Source organism: Pleurodeles waltl, chromosome 8 (assembly GCF_031143425.1).
Source record: "Pleurodeles waltl isolate 20211129_DDA chromosome 8, aPleWal1.hap1.20221129, whole genome shotgun sequence".
NCBI lineage: Eukaryota > Metazoa > Chordata > Amphibia > Caudata > Salamandridae > Pleurodeles > Pleurodeles waltl.
In genome coordinates, this window is record NC_090447.1 from 59,618,887 (window position 1) to 59,644,492 (window position 25,606).

The 25,606-nt window shown below is 45.8% G+C and overlaps 1 protein-coding gene across 2 annotated transcripts; it reads left to right on the forward strand.

The window, feature by feature from the left end:
- Positions 1–9,799: 9,799 nt before the first annotated feature.
- On the forward strand, positions 9,800–13,238 carry LOC138249044 (olfactory receptor 52D1-like). Of its 2 annotated transcripts, XM_069203098.1 has the most exons (2): positions 9,800–9,825; positions 12,332–13,238. In XM_069203098.1, exons 1-2 carry the CDS (start codon positions 9,800–9,802, stop codon positions 13,236–13,238), a joined length of 933 nt encoding a protein of 310 aa, XP_069059199.1. The 2 variants fall into 2 exon arrangements, with proteins under 2 accessions (XP_069059199.1, XP_069059198.1); XM_069203097.1 differs by lacking the exon at positions 9,800–9,825 and having other exon boundaries at positions 12,285–13,238.
- Positions 13,239–25,606: the final 12,368 nt, after the last annotated feature.

The window sequence follows — 25,606 nt, forward strand, 5'->3', positions numbered from 1 at the left end:
GGTCGGCCTTTATAAGTCCCTAGTATATAGTACCTAGGAACCCAGGGCATTGGGGTTCCAGGGGATACCTAAGGGCTGCATCATTTATTTTACCATCCATAGGGAGCGCCCATTCAAAGGCTTCTTCACAGCTGCCATTGCAGCCTGTTTGAGAAGTAGCATTCACCATTTCACTGCCATTTACACTGTACCAGGTCACTTATAAGTCACCCCTACAGGGTGCAGACTACCTGTAAGTGAGGGCACCCCTGCACTAGTGGATGTGCCCCAACAACCTCCAGGACCATTTTCCCAGACTTCGTGAGTGCGGAGATGCCATTTTGCACGTGCACTGGACATAGGTCACTACCTTTGTCCAGCTACATAATGGTAACTCCAAACATAGGCATGTTTGGTATCAAACATGTTGGAATCATACCCCAATGCTTTTGCAAGCATTGGTTGTATGATTCCATGCACTCTGGGTGCTCTTTAGAGGACCCCCAGTATTGTCATTACAGCCATCAGATGTTTTCCAGGCAGCCCCAGCTGCTGCCACCTCTCAGACAGGTCTCTGCCCTCCTGCAGCTTAAGCCCAGGAAGGCAGAACAAAGGATTTTATTTGGGAGAGGGGTGTTACACCCTCTCCCTTTGGAAATAAGTGTTACAGCCTTAGGAGGGGTTGCTATCCCAAGCCTCTGGAAATGCTTTGAAGGGCACAGATGGTGCCCTCCTTGCATAATCCAATCTATACTGGTTCAGGTCCCCCCAGACCCTGTTCTGGCGTGAAACTGGACAAAGGAAAGGGGAGCGACCATTCCCCTGTCCATCATCACATCAGGGGTGGTGCTCAGAGCTCCTCCAGAGGATCCCTGGGTTTTGCCATCTTGAATTCAAAGTTGGCAGGGCACTCTGGGAGCATCTGAGTTGCCAGTGCCAGCAGGTGACGTCAGAGCCCTCCCCTTTTAGGTGCGTACCTGTTTAGCTGACCAATCCCCCCCTTTCAAGGCTATTTAGGGTCTCTCTCTTGGATGGTTCTTCAGATTCAGACTGTATGATTTTTCACGTATTTTTAAAAGTGACTGCCTATTGATTCCTATGGTGCTTAATTACGCACAGAAAGACTAAGGCCCGTATTTATTGACGCAAAACGGCGCAAACCTACAAAATACAATGGTATTTTGCAAGTTTGTGCCGTTTTTGCGTCAAAAAACGACGCAAATGCGGCGCTAAAAAAGTATAAATACGGCCGTAACTTTATTAAAACTTTAAAAAGTCATAACTCAAAAAGTAATTAACATATTCTAAAGATTTTGGTCTTAAAATGTATATAAGAGTCTGAAGCATTTTTTATAAATTCTGGTCTTGAGTTATTCATTGGGTGTGTGCTGTGCATGATTGGATTTGTGAGTACAGCAAATACTTAGCACATCTTCTGGTTTACCCTAACTGCTCGACCAGCTACGTTAAACATTGAAACATTTATATGGTCTGATTTTAGCTCTGGAAACCAACGTGCGGTTACCTGGACGCCCTGCATAGTGTGCCTAGTTTTGCGCACTACATAGAGGGCCAGTCTCTGACAATACCACAGTTTCATATCTTCCTGGCTTGCTTCCAGGTTCTCTTGAGTGAGCTTTCTGAAACGGGAAGTCTGGTTCCTAACAGCCAGTATGTAACTGAATACATCCTGGGGAGGCTTACTGTAGGCTTTCTCCAAGCCTTCCTTAACCTGACTCAAAGGTTCCATGACATGGTGGCCACACAGCAACTCAAAAGGCTAAATCCAAAACCCTTTTGTGGCCCCTCCCTGTAGGTGAACAGAAAGCATGGCAAGATGATGTCCCACTTATGCCTCAAGGACTCTGACATACCCATAATCATGCCCATCAAGGTGTGGTTGAATCATATCTGTGGATATGAGGTTCGTACCCCTGTCAGATACCACCTTCTTGGGGAACTCCATGTGGGAAAAACGCCTATCAATGCATGTCCCACCACAGGGGAGGTGATTGACCTTAAAGGAATAACTTCTGGGTACTTGGTGCCATGGTCCACCAAGGCCAGGATAAGCATGTTGCCAATGGCTGTCTTGGGATCCAGAGGCCCCACAATGTCAATACTAACCCTTTCAAAGGGGGTGCTGACCAAAGGAAAAGGTTGGAGGAGAACCTTACATTTCCCCCAACTCTTGCATCTTCCGTGACAAGTTTGGCAAGACCTACAGTGCACATCAGGGTGTCTACACATTTGGAGCCAGTAAAAGTGGGTGACAAGCCTCTCAAAGGTCTTGTCTTGCCCCAAATGTCCATCTAAAGGCACATCATGAGCCAAACCCAGTAGGAAGGCTCTGAAGCACTGGGGTACCACCAGCACATGTGTTGCCCCAAGCTCAGCAACATTAGGCTCGCTATATAGGAGGCCATCGTCCCAGTAGATCGTGTAATCCAGACTCTTTGCAAGATGCCTGGTCTGCAGCCTGCTGCTGCAAACCCTCTTGAGTCGGGCATGTTTTCTGTGCCTCACAGAATGCTTCCCTGATGGGTCCCCCTTCCTGGTGCCACTGAGTCAGCTCCGAAACTCCCCACAGTTCAGCCACCTGTTCTCTTGTAGGTTCTAGGGTGTCCCCCTCAGGTTTAGCCTCCTCCCAGACCATGGGAACGTCCGCGTGGGTTTCCGACACCTCCTTCTGGCAGCCACTCTTTCAGGCTCCAGGGTGTCCTGATCACCCTGACGGGCTGCCATTGACCAGGTGGACACACACACTCACTCAGCCAGACCCAACAGGTCCAAATGAGACCTGTGTTCCACCTTCTTCCAAGGTGAATCTTCCAGGTCATTGCCAAGCTGACAATCTACAGGCATGGTTGGACTCACAGCTACTCTCTTGGCACCAGAGACCCCCCCCACCTACATTCAAAGGGAACCTACATTACTCTGCACAGGCGCTCTGAGTTGTCTACTTCAATTACTTGGTGAAGTTCATGGGGAACTACCTGCTCTTCAGACACCAGGTGACTTCTCACAGTAGTCACACTGGCTTCTGTGTGTCTCAGAGCCTCTACCCATTGATGGTCACCCACTGCCTGAGTTTTTTAGTGTTCTCAGGCACAAGGGTCCTCTGGACCATTTCATTGTCCCTTAGTGAGACAAGTGTTATCTCAGCTGGCTCCCACCCAACTAGAACCAACTCCTCCCCAAGCGCTACACTGGCCAAACCCTGTAGCTGAGCACCAGTAGGGGCCGGTGCCACTTGGGACATTTGGGATCCCTCCTCACATTACCTACCTGTTCAAATGCATAATACTTGCAGGGACCTGTCTCTGCAGGTTTCCCTGTAGAGACCCATTGCTTCTTTTCAAATGGGGGCTTGGAATCTTTACCCTGGGAACTAGGTTGGGGTCCTTTAGAAAAATCCCCCTGTTTACCCTTACCCCACCCCACTTTTTTATGATGGTGTCTCCACCCACCCTTGTCGGAGTCTCTCCCATACCTCTTCTGGACCCTGGTGCTTTCCCAGGGGTCCACTTCCTTAGCAAACTTTCTGGGGTCAGTCGGAATGTTGTCATTAGGTGCTGGTGTAGCACTGGAAAACAAAGACTGTACAAGTGTTCCCAAGCAATTAAGTTGTAAATCCCCTCATAAGTTGTTACTTTACTGCCCTTCACCTAACCATCCAGTGACCTGCAAAGAGTCAACACATTCTAGAGAAGTTTGTGATTCTTTCTTTTTGTAGGACCTATACTTGTCCTTCTACCGCTCAGGGGTGAGACCATATCTTGCGAGTAGGGCGTCCTTCATAATAGGGTAGGTGAGCCCCTGAGAATCCCCTAAGAATGTCAGAGCATCCATCTCCTCAACCTCAAAGTGCTTCCACAGACCCGCCCCCAGTATACTTCAAGGACCATGTTCATGTGGATAGCAGACTCATACCTCTTGAACCACAGATAGATGCCATCCCCCGTCTTGAAATCCTTCACCAGATCTTTAGAAATGTGTACCCTCCTCTCAGGCTGCACTGAGGTACTGCTGCTACCATCTCTACTAGACTAGCTCCTCTGACCCAGCTCCCTTAAACTGAGCTCATGAGCCAAGAGCATCTTTTTCTCTTCAATGTCCAGCCTCCTCTTTTCCATCTCCCTCTTCATCTGAAGCTTCTCTAACTCCATCAGGTCCACCCTCTATGCTTGTCTGCCGCACAACACCTCAGGAGTTAGAACCTTGGATAACACACTGCTACCCGCCATGGAGACCTTCCCCCCCAGGCAGAAGAGGTACATCCACTATACCACCTGGATTACTCTGCACATCCTCACCCTCCTCCTCAGTGAGTCTCCCAACCACCTTGGCTGCCACCCAGGCCCTCAATGCCTTTTGCAGTTCCTCCTTCCTGGAGGAGCTTTTGGTTGGGCAGGCAAGATCCTTACAAAACTGCTTCAGTTGAGCCACTGTGTACTCCTCCTGTTTCTACAACTCAAAAACACACTTTGTGGCCACAGCTGGGGTATCCCCATGTTGAAATATGCTGGTATGGTTCACTCAAAAATGGAAACTTCCAAAAAGAACAGAGAGTTCCCAAGAGAAGTTAAAAAATCACAAGAAATGGAAGTAGAAAAGTCTAAAAAGAGAAAAAGCAAAAACAAGTAGTATGTGGTCACATATTGGTCTTCACTGAAAAGAGTGTACACTTAATCACTATGGGGGTCATTCCAACTTCGGCGGGCGGCGGAGGCCGCCCGCCAAAGTTCCCCCGCCAGAATACCGCACCGCGGTCAAATGACCGCTGCGGTCATTCTGACTTTCCCGCTGGGCGGGCGGCCGACCGCCAAAAGGCCGCCCGCCCGCCCGCCCAGCGGGAAAGACCCAGCAACAATGAAGCCGGCTCCGAATGGAGCCGGCGGAGTTGCTGGTGTGCGACGGGTGCAGTCGGAATGACCCCCTATATGTCAAGTACAAATACAAGTTATAGCCTCACTGCTGAACTTCACTCTCACCAATGTTAGAAATGGGGTTGGCAGTCAGTTTGCACTCTTTCCAAGCAGGGACCCTCACTCTAGGGGATTCACAAACAGCCCAACTGTCAGCTTGACCCAGACAAGGAATACAGAAGCAGGCAGAGTTACAGAAAGGTTTAAGCTTTAAGCAAGAAAATGCCCACTTTATAACAGTGACATTTTCAAACTGACAATCTAAAATCCATCTTTTCCAAAATATGTATTTTTAAATTGTGAGTTCAGAGACCCCAAACTCCAGATCTCTATCTGCTCCCAAAGGGAAACTGCACTTAAAATATATTTAAAGGCAGCCACCATGTTAACCTATGAGAGAGAAAGGCCTTGCAATGGTGAAAAACTAATGTGGCAGTATTTCACTGTTAGGAGGTGTAAAACACACCACTACTTGTCCCACCTTTAACATACACTGCACCCTGCCCATGGGGCTACCTAGGGCCTACCTTAGGGGTGCCTTACATATATGAAAAGAGAAGGTTTGGGCCTAGCAAGTGGGCACACTTGCCAAGTCAAATTTGTGGTTCACGACTGCACACATTTACAGGGCTACTCATGTGGGTGGCACAATCCGTGCTGCATGCCCACTAGTAGCATTTGATTTACAGGCCCTGGGCACCTCTAGTGCACTTTACAAGGGACTTACTAGGAAAGCAATTATGCCAATCATGGAAAAGCTAATTACACATACAATTTACACAGGAACAGTTGCACTTTAGCACTGGTCAGCAGTAGTAAAGCACCCAGAGTACCAAAAATAGCAAAAGCAGAGTCCAGCACATGGTCGAAACATAGGAAGCAGATGAAATAAAGACAGAGGAGACCACGCCACGGATGCCGGGTCTAACACTGAATTAATACACAAGTTGTTGTGCTCATCTCTAATTTCGACAGATGGTGCCACGATGTGGTAGACTGTCATAAATGCCGGTGTTGATTATTAAGTGCCAGTGCTGAGCACCTCAAACCACTGGCTCAAATTAAGCACTGCTATAGAATAATAATTCAGGCAGCAGAGCAGCACATGTTTTTGGACATTTATACTGACTCTCATCTGCTCTGCTTATGGTGTGTAATACCATAATTTTGCCTCTTAAATACCACGCCGGGGCTGTATTCTGCACAGGATGCACTTTCTTTGTTTGCGCTATGGTGCACCTTTCAAAAGGTGTGCCTGGCACAAACAGGGAAAGTGCACCCTATTATGCTGAATGTGCTGCCCTCAGGTCAACCATGAACATGCAGTACCCTTGGGCAGGGCATTCAAGTTAAATACGGAGCAGCTATTTAAAATCTACTCTGTGTTTCACAGTGCAGGTGGCAAACTGCCTGCACTTTCAAGAGGGGAGAGATATCCCCTTGTGTGTGGGTGCCATAAGAGAGTACCCTCACCTGCCAAGGGATGTCTGGGTGGGTTTAATGGGACCCTCTGGCCCCCTGCCAGTGAACTGCCATCTGGGGCCGCATTGAGGGTGTGCCACCTTTCTGTGCAAGACTTTCAGTGTGCCTCCTAACAACTTCTTTAACCTTGCACCTGCATCCATAATGTGAAATGGGATCAGAGGCAAAGAGATTTTCTCATTTCAATGAGGAGGAAATGCTTTTTGATACAGCACTGGTCTACGTGTGCACCAGGGTATCAATAGCACAAGCACCTGTGGCCCCACCAGTAATCCCAAAGTGCCCTGGGGGTGAACAAAGCATTCACACATGCCCTTTGAGCCCCCAGGGCACTTTGTGTTATAGGGCTTTTGGGGTTATACTTCAAGTCCCCTACAGAAGCTTTCTTTCACTATGTTGTGCATGTGGATATCTTGCAATCTAATTGCATGTTGATATTTTTGTATCTGATCATTTGGCATACAGCCTCTCCTACTTGGTTATCACCAATGATGTTTTTTAATTAACATACCTCTGTAACTGTTTTTCACCTAACTGTCTATAATTTTGGTGGACACAGCAGATTGGATGTATGTTTGAGATCTGCTTTTGAGATCTTCAAACAAAGAGTACTGATGGCATGTTTAAATAGTTCATTATTTGAGCTCCATTTGAGGAAACCATTGCACACACTGGTCATATCAGGAGTAAGTTTATGCTTTCAGGTCATTTGTTGGACATTGTTTTATTGGTAGATGAGTCATATTGAATGTAGTCACCCAGATAAGGACATGGATTCCTTTTTGAAGAAAGAAAGATGCCAGGGACATGTGCTGTCTTGAAATCAGAGCTCACACATTTGTTCATAATGAGAGCCCCTACATTAAAAAGCTTTATTTCAAAGTAAATTAGAAGGTCTGTGATTTTCTTTAGAGTACACTCTTTATGCATTAATCAAGCAAGATCGATGCCGTTTGTAACATATACTGCAATGCTGACTTTTACCAACATACCAGATTGTTGGCTCGTCTCATCGAGCTGGCCATGCACCTCTAATTCACACACCAGCTTCAGTACATAATGAATCCGGTTAGGTACCTGGAAGCAGATCTTCCAGTGCTCTGTCCTCTTTTGGTCATGGAATTTTGAAAGCTGATATTTATATTTATTCAAAACCTATTCCAGACATTCCAACATATAATCAGTTTCATGACAGAAGCTCCTGACCAGACCTCACTTGTATGAATTTGCAACACAACAACATTGAACAAAGTGTTTGGGTGTCCAAAGGTGCTTCATTTGACTATCTCAGTGGTTTTCAGTTTACAACAGATCCCTTCTTGCTATCAGTTCTCTGTTCTTTACATCATTTTCAAGTATGTATCAGTTTGTTCAGTGATAGGAAGTGTTAAGCAGTGTAGGATCCACCTGGGTTGACTTCTGTCCATTGCTTCACAATAGACACATGTACTGTGAGGTGCTCTGTCCATTCAGAAGGATCGTTTGATTTGAATTTAGTATACCATGGATGATGGGCACAATGTGTGTGTTGAGGAAATGCATGAATCATGTGAGTCAGAGATTTATTGGGCGGTTCTGTGTGAAAGTCGATAGGTCTTTTTATTTGGAGAGATGAGAGAATCCTCATGTTGTAAGGATAGCTGCACATTTTTTGGCACAGTTTTCAAAATGCCTCTCACTTTTAAAACTACTCTTTTGTTGGTTGTGGTCATGTACTCAACTCTTGTTTGGGGTGCTTCAGCCTCATCATCAAGAGTTCCCAAAAGGAGAGCTCAGTTCTTTGTGAAACTGCCTTTGAAGAGGTCATGTTTTGGTGTACATAACTTAACTTGTGGAATCATGAGTGATTCTGTTTTATGCATTGTGACCCTCTTGGGTGGGGAGAAAGGTGGCTGAACATTGTCAAGATATTTTTCCTTCTCCTTATACAATTTATGTTAAATGTATCCAAGGTCTACATTTAGCTTTGATAATGATTAAACATGTATTCAACCTGTTTAAGAAATGTCTTAAGTGTCCTGGTGCTCTACTGCTCGGGGCATTTTAACCTTATGGGGATTTTAATGGGTTGCTGTCTGTTGCATGTCACTCTGATGTGCTGGTTCATGGAATAAAAAGTGGAATTTCAATAAGGTTTCTTACATTTTATGGATATAATTATGAAGAGGTCCACCAGCTTATCATTCACAACGATATTTGACTCTTCTTCTGACACTTCCAAATGGTTAATTACCACCAGATAATTTAAAGGTTAGCACCAACAGAAATGTCAATATTTTGTATATGTTTACATGTGTTTACATTTATTTGTGTGTATGTGTGTGTTGGGGGATGTCTGTGTGTATGTGTTTGTGTGTGTGTAGGCATGCGTAACCCATGCTCTGGTGACTGAAATGTGGTTAAACCCTAACAGAACCAGACAAACACTTTCTATGTGAGTACCGGTGTGTTATGAGGGCCGGACCCCATTGTGTGTTTAGGTACTTTTGAGCAAGTGTATCCCCAAAAAATTAAAGTGCAGTCATTTTTGCCCCGGTCTGCGTTATAACCTACCCTACTATCAAAATGTTCGTGGAGTTAGAATAGTCAATACACACTTCATTACAGTATAATGATAGGTGTGATATGTTGTATTTAAAGGTTAGCACCAACAGAATGGCAATATTTTGTATGTGTGTACCTGTGTGTGAACGTGTGCGTGTGTTTGTGTGTGTGTGTGTGCATGTTTCTGTGTCTGTGCGTTTGTGTGCGTGTGTGGTTGTGTGTGCGGTTCTGTGTGTGTGTTATAACATGAGCTCTTGCCGCACAGCTAATCGGTCTTTTGGTGAGTTAAAAAAGAAGTACCTCTTAAACTCTTTTAATAAGGAGAAATAAAGATAAATGAAATAAGAGGGTGCATGTCTAACCTACTGAACAACGTGCTGGCGAGAGTGATAAATGCAAAACCATGCACCCCATGCTATAAGTAACCATTGCCTTCGTGGCCATCATATTATGAAACCTTTACTTTGTCATGGCCTTGACCTTGACAGTCCTAAACTTGACATGAACTGATTAGAATTCATTTGAAATAGTAAATGCTTCAGGTCATGGTAATAGCCATGGATAGTAATGGAAATTAAATCCCAATAGTAGCTAGTTGGTGGGATGAAGTCTTATCAATTACTTAGCACATCTCATTGATGATTAAATATAAATTATAGGCTTTTACCACTCTTACCAGCAGAACATGTAAACAAATTTATTTGAATTAACCCCTTTGAGTAAAGGAATGATGAGAATCTTTAGGTTTCAATACTATTTATTATAGATTTATACAAAAACATTAGTAAATGCTTTAAGGACCCTACATCTGTCTGCAATATAAACCCATGCTCCTATCAAGCCAAAGGTTGGTCAGCTCTTTTTATATGATATATTGTTTACTGTCTGTACTGTAGTACTGATTGTGTACCCTTGGAATAAAACTTGTAAACACGGTTGGCATAGAGGAGTGGGTAAGGAAAGCTAGAGATAGTCCAGGATTAGTTAATTTTCCAGAACTGGAGTGGTGTTTCACGCAGCAAGCAAGGTACCACAGAGTTAACTGGATTATTAAGAAGTCATGGAATGATTCTGCAGTGAAGCAAGAATCAATGCTGACATATGCCTTGGTGCTGTCGAGATGGGGCCACTCACCTGAAAAGCAGGATGTCTGCAGGGCCGATGGTATGTCCCAAACTCCTGCAAAACCTCTCGGCACTGCCTGGTGGACACAGAAACCCCGGCAGGTGTCCAAAAGTAAAGGGGGAGTGGAAGAGAAAGAGACAAAACACTGCCACGTCTTGCCGGTCCAGCCAGGCACCCTGTTTCTTCGGGGGGCAGGTCGTTGTTGACAGAGTGATAGTATAGTTAGTGCACTCAACTTCCTTGAAACTGAATTTCTCTTTCTGACATGGACAAGGGAGCGGTAGAAGAACACCAGGACGCTCCAGCACTTTTATTGGATAATGATAATTGTTGGCACAATTACTACCACTGCATTCCCAAAAACCCAAACTGAGTACCATAACACTAGGTCTTGCCTCACAGAGATTCACTGTTGCACACCACAATTAGAACTGTTGGTTGCACTTCTCATACACAAGAAAGACAAACAAGGGCATTCATTATATCACATATAACTTTCCTGCATGCATAGGGTTAAACTAAAAGGAACAAAAACAATCCAAGAAATACAAATGTCCACTCTGGGTTTAAACAGTTAGGGTGGCACAGTTTGGTTTGGTTTCACTGTGTGTGTGAAAAACCCATCAAAAGCAAATTCCTCAAACCTGAAACACAGGCATAAATGACACAATTTAAATCCAAGAGTTATGCTATTAGAGAAAGAAAAGTCACGTAAATGCTCTTTTAAAATTTCACTGTCACTTTTTGTAGTACTTGAGCTCAAGCAGACTTCCTGAAGCCCAATTCAGCAAGTAACTACAATACTAATGTAGAATATTCAGAAATGCATTTGTCTCTTCAAGATAAGGACTCTGCCAAAATATGAGGTCTGAAATACACCAGCTGTTCTAGGAAAGCGCGGTGCTCAAAGAACAAACTCTCTGGAAAATACTAGTCACTTAGCTGTAGTCTTTTCTGGAGTGCTGGAGGAATGTCTGGTGTGAGCTGGTACAGGAACAAAGAAAAGAATTGCCTGAAAAGTCCAGAATACGAGGATGACAGTAGGGGCTAGACTGCCAAATCAGATGCTGAGATCAGGAAGCAAAACAAACCCAAGCAGGGAGGCATGCTTCACTCTACTATTTACAGCCAATCAGGAAAGCAGTTGAGTTTTCACATATTGATGAGTCACCACACCCAATTAGAAGCACATGTCTACACTACACCCAATTAGAAGCACATGTCTACACCTGCTCACATTAGCAAACGAGCATTGGTAAAACAAGCATTGATAAAACCAATTGTGTAACACAGCACATTATGTTGACTTAGAAACATAAAGGTTTAACCAAGAACAGAGATATGATTGAACCCTAATCCCTGGGGATGCTGACAGATACCGGAGGAGGCACCATTGGGATTCCTGACAGGTGCAGAAGCCAACATTCCTTAGGCAGGATGTCTCCGTGATGTAGCAGAAGCCAAGACTAGTCACAAACATTCATAAACTAGTGTTCACGAAGTCAACATTCAATATCAGCAAAGATTATTTGTTTTGTTAAATTACATAGGCTCTCACAAAACTTTAAATATCTTACAGTCACTGCAAACAAGTTAGAACTACCAATGAACTTTTAAATCAAATTTTAAGTTAGAACTTATTTAAATTAGTATGTTCATCATTTATTAATGAACTGCTCATTAAACACAATGGGCTGTGATTAAACTCAAAGATTTCTGTTCTGAGGTTCCTTCTGCAATTCGTAGCTAAGAAAGGGCCCTTATTGGAAAGAGAATGAACAAAATCTGCTTGGCTGTCATGAAATGTTTGCCAATTGATCAATGTGTATTTGGCTGCTTTGTAGAGTGTCATGGGGCAGTCATTCTGGCTAAATATATTGTTATGCTGAAAGACTAATTAGTTGCTTGGATAGAAATCAGACTCAGTCCAGTCCTCCCTCTGAATGAAATGTGTATTTCACAGATATCCTGGAAATAATATCATCTGCTGCTCAAATATGGCTCATTGCACCCCTTCTTTCTGTGCAACAGCATCACCATTAAATTATGGCACCGAAACACTGTAAGTTATATGGCTCTCCAAAAGAATGGTGATGACATGCTTAAATAGAATATGATTAAAGCAAAGAATAAACTTGAGGGAGAAGCTACAGCATGTGAAGATAACAAAATTGACAATCAGTTTTTGTTCTTTCACAGGAGCAGTATGCTCTCTGGAATGAGTTCATGATGATGTTTCAGCCAACAACGTCGTCTTTCAACAGCAGCAGCAGACACCCTTCCATGTTCTTCTTACTGGGGATCCCAGGAATGGAGGACTCCTACCACTGGATTGCTATCCCATTCTGTCTAATGTACATAGGGGCTCTGCTAGGTAACTTGGGCGTGCTTTTTTTAATCGTAACCAATTGCAGTCTCCATGAACCTATGTACATCTTTCTTTCCATGCTGTCAGTCACAGACCTGCTCTTACCTTCATGTACATTGCCTAAAGCACTAGGCATATTTTGGTTTAATGCCAGGAGTATTACATTTCATGCTTGCCTCACTCAGATGTTCTTCATTCATTCTATCTATTGTTTGGAATCCGCCATTTTGGTGGCCATGGCGTATGACCGCTATGTTGCAATATGTGACCCGCTTAGATATGCTTTAAAGTTTACAAATACTTTCATCAGGAAAATTGCAATATTCGGGCTTATCCGAGGCCTTTCTGTAGTAGCCCCTTGCATCTACCTGCTCCACAGATTACCATATTGCAACAATAATATTGTGCCTCATAGTTACTGTGAGCATATGGGCATAGCCCGGTTAGCCTGTGCTGATGTGACAGTTAATATCTTCTTTGGTTTGATTGCAGCCATTGTGGTGTTGGGTTTAGATGTAGGATTAGTTGTTGTGTCATATTTTCTGATTCTCAGAGCAGTATTGAACATGAACTCGCTACAGGCCCTCAAGAAGACTTTCAGCACCTGTGCCTCACATATTTGTGTAATAACACTGTTTTATGTGCCTGCATTGTTCTCTTTTTTAGCACACAGATTTGGCAGGCATATCCCTCTCTATGTACATGTTACTGTAGCCAACCTTTATTTCCTAGTGCCATCCACTTTAAACCCAGTCATCTACAGTGTTAGTACAAAGAAAATTAGACAGTGTGTACTCAAGCTATTGCAATAAAGAAACTCATGTACACAGTACTTGAATTGTGCCGATGGGTAGAGGTGGTGGACACCAGGGCTCATTTTCGAAGACCAAGATATATTAATCATCACCAGACTTTGAACCAGAGCAAGAGACAGATGGGCAGACAGGGGAGAAGTAGGAGGAAAAGAAATGTAGGAAAACAGTGGCACAAGGGAGGAAGTGGGATGCAAATGAATCTGCAAGAGCGAGTGAAAGAAACAGGAAGCATAGGGTGATGCAATAAAGAGGCTTGAGATGGATTCAATACTAGATGGTCTCTGTTAGTGGTGTCAATCTTATGGTAGTTGTCCACCAAACCTTTTTCCTTCACTCCTCCTCTTTTGGTGAATTAGTTTTTGGTGGCCCTGTGACTCTGCCCACTTTACTGTTGCTAACCAGTACTAAAGTGCTTGTGTTCTCTCCTTTTAACATGGTAAAATTGGCTTTCATCCAATTTGAACATTTACTTTACTTGCAAATCCCTAGTGAATTTTTGTTACTAGTATGCAAGGCCTATAAATTAAATGTTACTAGTGGGCCTGCTGCAATAAGTTTGCCATTCGCTTGCATAGCCTTTCAAACCTGCACCAGTCCTGCCATTGCATGCTGTGTGTGCAGTCTTAAGCTGCCATTTCAATCTGTCAAAATAAACCTCTTCCTAGCCTAAGCCTTCCTATCTAATGTATATAAGTGACCCTTTGGGTAGACCCAAAATAGCCCACAGGGAAGGTGCAATGTATTTCAAAAGTTGGACATGTACATTTAAGTCTTGCGTGTCCTGGCAGAGAAAAACTACTAAATTTGTTTTACACTACTGTGAGGCCAACCTCTCTAATTGGGTAACATTAGGTTGTCCTATTACATTTAATATGTGATAGCTTTTGATTGGAAGCAGGTAAGAAAGACATGTTTGATATCTGAGGAACTGTAATTCAAAACCCTAGTTAATAGTAATGTTATATTTTAAATCACAATTCTGAAAATGTCACTTTTAGAAAGTTGCCATTGTTTGTTCTAACCATTTGGTGCCTGCAGCCTGTTCCTGGATCACAGGACTACGTGTAGATGGCAGTGGGCCTTTGTGTATTCCTTGTAGACAGTACCAAAAAGGAGGATCTAGTGGTTGGCAGGATCGGCCTTCTCTGTTTTGATAGGGGCAGAGCTGTCACCTACCCCACTTGTAGTTTAAAGGCACTGGCACAGCTCACACAAGTACTTCACTCTTGACTTTTGTGCCCCCAGACAGACTGGCAAGGAGGCAGGACATTCCAGACGCCTTTGTATGGGGGACGTTACAGAAGCTTCTCCCACCAGCTATAAATATTGGACCCTCAGACCTAATACTTCAGACTACTTCTGGACCTGTGGAATACTCAGAGGAAGAACTGCTCTGCTGCCCTGTTGCAAGAAGAACTGCCCAACTGCTCTGCAGTCCAACTGCAAAAGAGGATTGCTTAGCTGCCATACTGCCTGAGAAAAAAGGACTGAATCTATAAGTTGAACCCAGTATCACCAGAGTGTTGCCGAGGGCTAGTTAGATGCCCTGATGTTCTTAACTACAGGGGCATAACAGACCTTTCTGTGCTGATGCAATCTGACACATATCAGTGCATGTTTGCAGTTCACAGTGGCAGTTCAGCAGCCTTGCAGCACTGACTCAGCATGACACATGTCGGCTCCAACAACCGGCCCAGCTTGAAATGCCTTGACACCAGGCCAGTATCACAGCTTCTGATCCATGGCTTCGCAAGCACCGACCCATTGCAAATAATTTCGATACCTTGTTCAACATATCTCAGTTCAGCACCTGCTCATCTCTCTGCAAGTCCTCACAGCACCACCAGCTTAGTCGTCCTCGATGAATTGCAGCACATCTCAGCACTCCACATCAGAAGCTCCTGCTGAGGGCTCTAGCAACCTTGACTCAGCTCAAGGCATCTCATTGCAGGACCTCACATTGTAGCTCCCGTTGATGGCCTCGAAGCGAAGGCCCATGTAAGGATTTCATAACTCGACGTACAAGGATGCAAGTTACTTTTCAAAGCGAACTGAACTCAGTCCTCTGTCTTGCCTGGACTCCATAGCATTCAGCCTGAACTTGTGACTTGGACCTGGTCCACTGTGACCAGATGACCGCAGTTGGCACATCTTGCTTCTAAGTGCTTCTTCTATTCAAAACCTTTAAAATTACATATCTCTTGTTCTTTTGATTGGATTTGTATTGTTTTGGTGTCAATAATTTAATCTATTTTACTGAATTGATGTGGGATTCTGTGTTTTAATTTTATTACTGCATGTTTTAATTTTATTACTGCATGTGTGTTGCATACATTCTTTACACCTTTCCTCTAAGTTATGCCTGACTGCTTTCATGCCAGCTACCAGAGGGTTTTGCACAGGTCAATTTAAAGATTTTTTGTGGTTTATCCTGACAAGGATTGCAGCTGTTGCTTGAGTAAGGATTTACCCCCATCAACCAACAACCTAGCTTCTCCTAGTTTTGTCATTCGGTAACCACTGTATTGAGTATCATTGGCAGTGGGCTCGTACTCACATTACATTTTCTAAGCACTACATGGGCACCATGTAGGTACTGCATGATTTATCACTATGCACACACCAGTTTGAAGTAATGCTTCTACATTTGTGACAGAAATCTGAGGTTGACAAAGGCTTCAGTTCTTCATTGATATAGTTTTTGCTTTTCCTTGTGCAAAACACCACTTGCTATATAATGAAGCTCTATTCATTAATCCGTAAAGTGCGGGCGTCGCCCAATGGCTGATGCCCGAACTACCCCCCTGGTGCGGGTCGCGACCAGTGGCCGACACCAGGGAGGGGGTTAAAAAATCCTCTGGTGCAAAGCACCGGAGGAGTTCATTTTTTTTGTCTAGGAGACTCAGAGCAACTTCCGCATCCCCCCCACCCCTTTGTGACGTCAGCGCGCCGCGAGGCGCACTGACGTCACATTTTTCATTTTCCCCAAAAATGTAAAAAAGGCCAAAACGGCCTCCCCTGATGCCAGGGAAGCATCAATGGAAAGGGGAGACTCTCCCCTTTCCATCGATGCCTCCCTGGCACCGTTTCCTGGCCATGGTTCGCAGCGCAGCTGCAATCCATGGCCAGGAATCGCCCCTAGACACCAGGGATCTTCTTTGAGGGGCTCGGCCCCCTTGTAAATGGGCCCCCCATGGGGGCACTATTTAAAAAGAACATACGTTTGGGTTGCTTTGGGGGGCGATTCCACCCCAGGATAAAACAAAAGGTACAATTTAAATAAAAAAAAATTGTCGGGGTCGGCCCTCCGAACACGGCCCGACCCCTAGGGGATCTAAAAAGAATCTAGTTTTCCCTGGGGGGCGATCGGGCCCCCAGGGAATATTAAAAGAAAATAGAAAATGTTGGGGGTCAGCCCTTAGGCTGACCCTCTACGGGGCCATTTTATTTTTTTATACATGTGTGCTTTACCAAGGGAAAGCACACATGTATGAAAAAAAAGTTATGTAGAGAGTTAGTGTCTCTCTCTCTCTCTCTCTATATATATATATATATGTAAATATGTATGAATGTCTGTCTTTTGTCTAGGGGATAGTTGCCATAAAGTAGTGCAGGTGGTTTATTGTCATGCTGCAAAGGATATACATTTATATGTATTTAGCTGAGTGGATTAGTAAAGGCAAGCGTTACCTGCGCTTTAAAACAAATGTTATGTGAGGGGGACTATGGAGATATGAGGGGCACTTTTGTAGGGTGGTACTGAGGAAATTAGAAGAGGAGGTAATGGGAGGCAGAGCACCAAAAATGGCTGTCGCACTGGGTGCCACAAGCCTAAAGGCTGTAATGATGGGTATGTGGTAAGGTGAAGTAATACATTATTTTTTGTTTTTTCAGTGTTTTCAGAGAATCTGCCGAATTGGAGAAGAAGCAAAGGTAAGGTGATGACATTTCCTATTGGACACATCAAACCTACCCACAAGCAATTTTGTGACTATCTGCCTTCTATGTAGGCTAGTAATTTAGAGGGACAGTTTAGCCAGTAGCAAAGATGGAGTCACGTTGGATGACTGCTGATCAAGCCCTAACTCGGGTTATGGAGGACAGTTCAGATGTAGGCTCAGAGAGTGAGACAGCAGATACTGATAGAGCATCTGAGGGAGAGGACAATGGGGCAGAATCTGGGAGTGATTTTTCAGTCGGCGGAGTCCCATCCGATGACACCTCTTCCAGTGAGTCTGAAGGAGACAATGACGACAGCCGTGCTGTCCCTTCGCAAGCACATTCTGTGCAGCAAGACAACATTGGGTTAGCCGAACCCAGAGAGCAGGTTCATGCGGCCGTAGGCACAGAGAGAGTGCTCTCTTGGCAGACCCCTGTTTAGTTCAGCCCCAAATTTTACCTTTTACTGGTGACGCTGGATGTAAAGTCGATACAGCTAACTTTTTGCCAGTCGACTACATCCATCTATTTCTGGATGTTGACTTCCTTCAGGAAATTGTGCAGCAAACAAATTTGCATGCAGACCAATTTCTGAGGGAGCGTGGAGGCACTCGAGGGCCCCATTCTACGGCACGCAAGTGGACTCCCACTTCGCTGACGGAGTTGAAGATATTTCTGGGCCTTACGCTCAAAATGGGGTTAGTGCAGAAACCCACCCTGCAGTCCTACCGGACGACTCGCACGGTTTGGGTAACTCCCCTCTTTGCACCATACATGAGCAGAGATCGATTTTTGCAACTGCAACGCATGCTGCATTTCATTGACAATTCTGCTGCATTGCCCCAGGACCGTCCAGGCCATGACAGGTTGTTCAAAATTCGGCCTGTCGTGGAACATTTGTCTGCCAGGTTTCCGGAGATCTATACTCCCGGAAAGACTATAGCAGTCAAGAGTCCTTGATCCTGTACAAAGGACAGCTGCTTTTCAGACAGTACATTGCGAGCAAAAGAGCTCGCTATGGTATAAAGCTGTACATGCTTTGTGAGAGCTCTTCTGGCTATGTGTACAGATTGAGAGTGTATACAGGAAAGGATTCTACCCTAAACCCTGTAGGTTGCCCTCCCGCTTTAGGGGTCGCAGGTAAGATTGTATGGGAACTTGTCCAGCCACTTCTTCACAAAGGTTATAACCTTTCTGTGGACAATTTCTATACAGGAGTAGAGCTGTTCAGTGAGCTCTACAAAGCTGGCACTGTGGCCTGCGATACAGTTCGTTGTAACTGCAAAGGATTTCCGCAGGAGCTTGTTTGCAAAAAGCTCCAGAAATCAGAGTACTGCATTGTGTTCTAATGAACTGCTCGCAGTCAAGTTCTTGGATAGGCATGATGTATACGTGCTCACTACAATTCATGATGAGAGCACTTCCCCCATCATGGTTTGGGGTCCGATGGCCGAAGTCCACAAGCCCATCTGTATACTTGATTACAATAAGTACATGGGCGGAGTGGACAAGAATGACCAGGTTCTTCAACCATACAATGTGTGTCGTAAAACTTGCACTTGGTACAAGAAACTGTTTACCCACCTGATTCAGATGGCAACATATAATGTATATGTTGTTTACCGTCAGACAACCACAGGAAGACTCATGACTTTCCTTGACTTCCAGTTGTCTGTAATTCAAAGAAGAAGCTTTATTGCGGCTACAAGAGCCAAAAAAGCGCGAGCAGTAATAAATACAAATAAATGCACATGATAAAATAAAATTGCAGGTAAATATGGTGATAAAAAGGGAATGAAATATAAATAAAAATTAAAATGGAATAAAAATGAGATAGAATAAAATGGAATGAAATTAGAAAAAATGAAATGAAGTGAAATGCACTCTGCAGGATGTTGGGACAGTCTTATTTGGGGTCTTTGTCCAGGAGAGTTTTCCCTCTAATAAGCCAACTAGCTCCGAGGAATTTGGCGATAGCGATCACTAGCGTTGGTCTGGTGTCTGATCTAAGGATTCGCAGAGCTAGCGCAGAGCAGCGTGCTCCCAGTAGTCTGCATGCCGGGGCCAGCCATTTCCTACGGGGGGCAGTATACGCGGGGCATGCAAAAAGGAGGTGAGGGAGATTCTCCACGGGGGCTTTGCAAGCAGGGCATGCGGTGGATTCGTTGTGTGACCAGCTGCTGGTGAAAAGTCTTAATGGGAGTGTTCCAATGCGGAGCTGGAAGTACAGTTTCCTTTCCCTTGGGGCCGTGATTAGGTCCCAAAAAGTTTCGTACTTGCATGACTCTTTTAGGTTGGCAAAGTCACAAGATAATGTAGTGTGGAGTGCAGCCCGAGTGTCTTCGTTGTTAGCCCTTTGCCAGTAAAGTTTCTTTAGTTCGCTTTTCGAGGGAAAGACTGACGTGGCTGGTGAGTTCCAGAGATCATCGAGCCCGATAGAGTGGAGTAAATCCTTGATGGATCGTAGCCAGGGGATTCTGTGCAGGTGGTCGGCTTTTAGGATGACCTGTAGAGCTTCGGTGAAGATGACAAGTTCCGGGGTGGTCCAGAGACGCCGCCAGTACAGCAGAGGTCGCAGGCGGGCTTTGTGACCAATGCGTTTGATGCCGAGGTCCTTGAAAAGAGGGAACAGTGGGGTGCTTAGCGGAAGGGACACAAGGTTTCTTAAGAAGTTGTTTTCAGCGGTGGTTAGGTCTTGGGTTTTGGTATAACCCCAAAGTTCAGCCCCGTAGAGCGCTGAGGAAACTGCCTGGGCTTCGTATAATTGTAATGCTGGGCGAATTGGTTTTGTGTGTGAGAGGTGGAAGTTTTTTAGTAGAGCCCCAGTTGTTTGTCTTAATTTAAGGGCTTGTTTTCCTATGTGTGGCTTCCAGGACATGTTGTCAGTGAGTGTTATGCCCAGGTAGCTGAAAATGCCCACCTTCTCGAGAGAGGAGCCCTCTAGAGTAAATTTCCCTTTGAAAGATCTGTGGGGATTAAGGGTCATTAGTTTGGTTTTCGTTGCGTTGATTTCGAGTCCCTGGGATGAACAGAAATGCTCGAAGCACGCAAGGAGTTTCCTTAGACCGCTAGGGGTCTTAGATATCAAGAGAGTGTCATCGGCAAAGAGTAAGACTGGGATTTTTTGTGTGCCAAGTGAAGGTGCGTCAGCCTGCAGTCTGAGGAGGGAGGGGACAATTTCGTTGATGTACAGGGAAAAGAGGGTCGGGGCAAGTACGCAACCTTGCCGCACACCCCTAGAGACGTGGATTCTATCGGTAAGTTGGCCCTTGTTGCCCCACCTGACTTGTGCGTAGTTGTCCTCGTGGAGTCGTATCAAAATGGCAAGGATGTGTTCCGGGATTCCCATCCGAGAGAGAGTGACCCACAGTTTGTTGCGAGGTACTAGGTCAAAAGCAGATTTGAGATCCACGAAAGCTACATAAAGGCTGCCTTTACCGATGAACACTGTTTTCCAATATAATAATAGGAATCTGAGGGCTTGATCAGTGGTGGAAATCTTCTTTCGGAAACCGGCTTGGAGGGGGCTAAGGATATCGTGGTCAATTATCCATTCTTCTATCTTCCCTAGGAGGCAGTGGCAGAAGACTTTTTGGACACAGTCAATTAGACTAATGGGTCTATAGTTACAGGGAAGAGATCTGTCGCCCTTTTTAAAGATTGGAATAACGATGGCCGCTTTCCAAGAGTCGGGAATTGGCGCCCCAGATGCTATTGCGTTAGCTAGAATGGTGAGATATCTTGACCAGGATGCTAGGTCTGTTGAGAATAGGTCTGCTGGGACGCAGTCTGAACCAGGGGCCCTGCCGCGTTTTAGAGTGCTGAGAGAGTAAGTTATATCACTTTGGGAGAACAACAGGGGTGCTGCGGTGGTTGGTGCTAACGAGTGAAATAGGAGGGGGCCCGTACAAACAGAGGTGGGGCTATCATGATCAGGGGAGTACAGACTACTAAAGTGGGCTATCCAGTCTCTTGGGGCAATATTGGTTGTGATGTCCAAACCACTGGTTTCGGGGCCTCGCGCTGCCAGGGACCAGAACAGACTATAATTTCTCTCGCGCACAGCGTCGCTGAGTGATGTCCACCATTTGCTATCTTGATCACGCTTGGCTATGCATATTGCAGATTTATAGGACTTCCTAGCTACGCGGATGGCGATGGGGTCCTTGGATTTAATGGCTTGAACTAGGCGCTTGTTTAGGGACCGGCACGTTTTGTTGAACCAGCGGTGCCTGGCTTTGGGTCGTTTGTCGTCGTGGGCTGGGGGTGCTGAGAAGTGGGTTGCGATATCCCTAAAGCAGGAGGTGTGGATTGAGCTAATTTCCTGGTGGGGTGTTGCAGAACCTGCCTCTAGGTCCCTTAGTGTGGATTTTAGGGTGTTGTTGGCAGCATTGATGAGTGCGGGCCGGGCCACAATATTGACCCATTTTAGGTGTCTTTTGTTGTTGGCCAGGTTAATACCCTCGGGTGCTACTGCTGCGGGGTTAGACGTGGCTGGGAGGTTACCTAGGGCTAATGTGTGGACAGAAAGAGGGTTGTGATCACTTTCGGTCCTTTCGATGATTGTCATATCGATGACTAGAGGCCATAATCTTATATCGAATAGGCAATAATCGATTCTGCTGGTGTGGTTCGTTTTGTTGTATGTGTGACTACCGTTGGTGTCTGAATTAGTTCTGCCATTTAGCGCCCTGAGTCCAAACTCCATGGTCAATGATTTTACCTGAATCGCAACCGACGTCCACCTTTTGATGGGTGCAATGGACAGGGCGGGGATAGACCAGACTTGATCTTCCTCGCGGGTGGACCTGAGATCGTCCCAGTCAAGGGGTTCGAATGTGACGTTGAAGTCCCCAGCCACAATGGTTTTATGATGGCGGGGATAATTTTGTAAGAGGGCTACGAGGGCGCAGAGGGTTTTGGAGACTTGACCCCCCCTGACCCCTCGAGCGTAGATATTAAAGATGTTCACCACAGAGTCAGGCCCAAAGGATAGACGAAGGCCTAACAGGTCGGGAGAGGCGGTAGGTAGCTGTGATATATGGCAGCTAAGTGATGTTTTGATCCAGATGGTCAGACCCCCTGAGGGCCTGCCTCTCGTGCTGGCCACAGCGGGGATGTGGAAATTTGAGTAGCCTGTTCGGAAGAGTGGGTCGAGTGACCATGTTTCCTGTAGGAGACATATGTCATGTTCGTCAATAAATGAGGAGAAGGATGGAAGGGGAAGAATAGGTTTCAGACCTGCCACGTTCCATGAGACAAGTCGTACCCCAGATTGTGACTGAGTTGTCCTACCTAAATGCCCGGGGTTTTTGAGGTTGGCTGTCAGGGGTTGGTTTGGCAGATGTGGCTGGGGGAGCAGGGATGGGTTGATGCCAATGTTTGCCCGTGAGGTTTGTGGTGGTTGGTGATGTTCCTCTGTTGGAGCAGGCCTGGTCCTGATCAAGGAGATGCTTGCGGGCCTAGACAGCAGCTCTAGGTTTGGTGGGCAATGTGCCTGCAAGATGGGTGGAGCATCGTTGTCATGATTGCTCGGTGAGCCGGAAATGGTCGCGGTATCATGGGTAGGGGGGTGAATACATGGACAGACAGTGGTGGGGTAAAAGGAGGATCTGGGGGTGATGGATGTTGGAAGGTTGCAAGGTTTGCCTGCATAGATTTTAGGTGGGGCTGTGAGTCAATCATGTTTACCAAGAGGGGATAGGTTTTCTGCCGGGTGGTAACTCGGGCGTTCCTCGTGGAGCGTGGGTGACCTGGGCTGTTTAAACTGGATGCGTGAGTGTGCAGGTGGGCTTGTTCTTGCGTCTAGGGCCACCAGATTGTTCGCCATGGTCCTGTTCTTGAGTGTCAGTTTTAGGATATCAAAGTGAGTTCCCGGATCTGGCCGTCGTACTACGGTAATTAGGTCCTCACGTATTATGGATCGGCAGCCTCTAACATGGCGAATCCAGTGGATTGCCTTGTTTTTGATAGAGTCTACCCCTTCCTTGCGCGCCAATGTGGTTAACTTGGGAACGTTAACCATTAGAACTATATTACCTAAATGGGACTGGTCAGTGGCAGGTTGCGTAGAGTATTTTGAGGCAGTGTTGCTCATGGGTTTGAGGGTATTATGATAGATGTCTAGTGAATTTCCTATGCCTAAATTGTGGAAGAGGGGAGACTGGTGGGAGTTCATGGTCTTTTCTTTGGTAGGGTGAGGGCCAGCGTGGCTAGAAGCAGAGGAGTTGGGCGAGTTTGTTGTGATGCCTGATAGGATTGGATTTTGGGCAAGGTTACTGGTGGTCGTGTTATTTGCGTGGGTTAGCTGTTTTACTATTGCAAGTAATGAGTTAACCATATGCTTGAGTTCTGTGACTTCCTTCCTTAGAGCTTGTATGTATTCGATATGCTGTGGGGTTACATGAGGAGAGTGCGTGTTGGTTGCTGCTGGCCCATCTGCCAGGGTGTCTGGGTTGATGTCGTCGCGTGATTCAGGGAGGTTGGTTAGGGGATTGAAGCGGTTACTGAGCTGGATGGAATCGTTGATGGCAAGTGGTAGGTCTTCTGCTAGGGAGGGGGCCGCATGGGTGATAACGTTCCTACTTTCACCCGCCCCTGTAGTGTCAGTAACTTGTTGCCCACGTTTCATGAAAATCTCAGCGACTTTCATGGAACCTTCCTTCCTGCTAGTTGAAGTGGGCCCCTCCCCAGTTGCAATAGAAATGTTTCCCTGGGGGCTAGTTAGTATTCCGTTGCATTCGCCCAGGAGAGAGTCGATTCTATCCATAACGCAATTGCTAGCAGCATGCTTATGCCTTTTTCGCTTGGCTTTTAGTACTGCCCCGGCCCCTGCCTCTATTGCTTTCCTTTTGCCCATCTGGTGTTAGTGTAGGTGCAGGGTTAAATGATAAGGTGTCAGATTAAATGGAGCAGCTGACTGGGGAGACAGAGTAGGAACTAGCAAAAGGGACTGAGTACAATATGGCCTTCTTGGGAGATAGATGTTAGGGTGGTGGCCCAGCCCAGCCTCTGTCAGCCGCAGGACGGGCGCAGGACGGGCCCGCCCTTGGCCCGGGCTTCGCCCGCGCGCGTCCCGCGCGGCAGGAGCGCGAACAAGTTTTAAAGGGCTCCTGCCCCGCCTCCAGAGATCACACAGCGCTTCCCGCGACGGCGGGAGCGCGAACAAGTTTTAAAGGGCTCCTGCCCCGCCTCCAGAGATCACACAGCGCTTCCCGCGACGGCGGGAGCGCGAACAAGTTTTAAAGGGCTCCTGCCCCGCCTCCAGAGATCACACAGCGCTTCCCGCGACGGCGGGAGCGCGAACAAGTTTTAAAGGGCTCCTGCCCCGCCTCCAGAGATCACACAGCGCTTGTCTGTAATTGAAAGCCTCACTGCTGTTACAGAAGCAGCAGCAGCCTCCACCTCATATGTTCCGGAAGATGTTGCAAGGCTGCAGGAGCGATACTTTGCTGATCGCATTCCTAAAACACCCGAAAAGGATCGTCCATGTCGTCGCTGTAGTGTGCTCGAAGCATGGAAAGCGGCAGGAGAGTCGGTATTACTGTCCCCAGTGTCCATCATAACCAGGCCTCTGTATCCCTACTTGCTTTACGTTGTATCATACTAAAGCAAAGTTCTGGGAAATCGACTGAGGTTGAGCTGCCGTTGGGTAATCCTTTCAGTGGCAGTGCATGGAAAACGAAAGTCCATGGGCCACTGCTTCATTAGGCAAGGAGCCACAGAATTTGACTTCATCTACTTCATCATGGACTTCCTTTTGGACTGCTTGAGAGCTAAATCCACCGTCAGAACGTGGTAGGTGTCCTGTTCAATTAACATACATTATATTCCTACTACTGCATATACTAGTGGACAGAACATATGTCACATTGTCACGGAGTACCCTTTCTTCACCAGCATGTCTACCTTACTTTCAACAGTAGAGATGCTCTCTCAGTTCGAGGAATTACTTTGGACGGCATACTTGGAAACCCCCAACTTGCATCCACAAACTAGTATAGATTCACATGGCAATTATACAGGATTAGTCAGGACTCTGATAAGAACAGAGACATGAATGGGTAAGGAAAGCTTATGGTAGGTGTGCCTTCACAGGGATATAGCACAGGTAGAAGGCAGATAATAAAGGTAGTACAGATGTACATCATCTACACCTATGGATTCAAACCCATTGGTGCCATCCCAGCACTGAAGGAGAATGACTTGTATAGGTCAGTGTTTGACCTGCTTTTCACGTTCATCCACCGTCAGAACTTAGTAGATGTTCAGTTTGCTGTATATGTGCATTGCAGTCACATCACTGCACATAATGTTGGCTGGGACATATACTACGTTCTCATGGACTCCCCTGTGTGCCAAACACTACCCTTTTTCATAGCCTATGAACTTCTCTTTAGGGAACATCATGAGAAATTCCCAGCATG

Coding starts and splice junctions, on each gene's coding strand:
- LOC138249044 (XM_069203097.1), top strand. CDS start 12,285: ATGATGATGTTTCAGCCAACAACGTCGTCTTTCAACAGCAGCAGCAGA.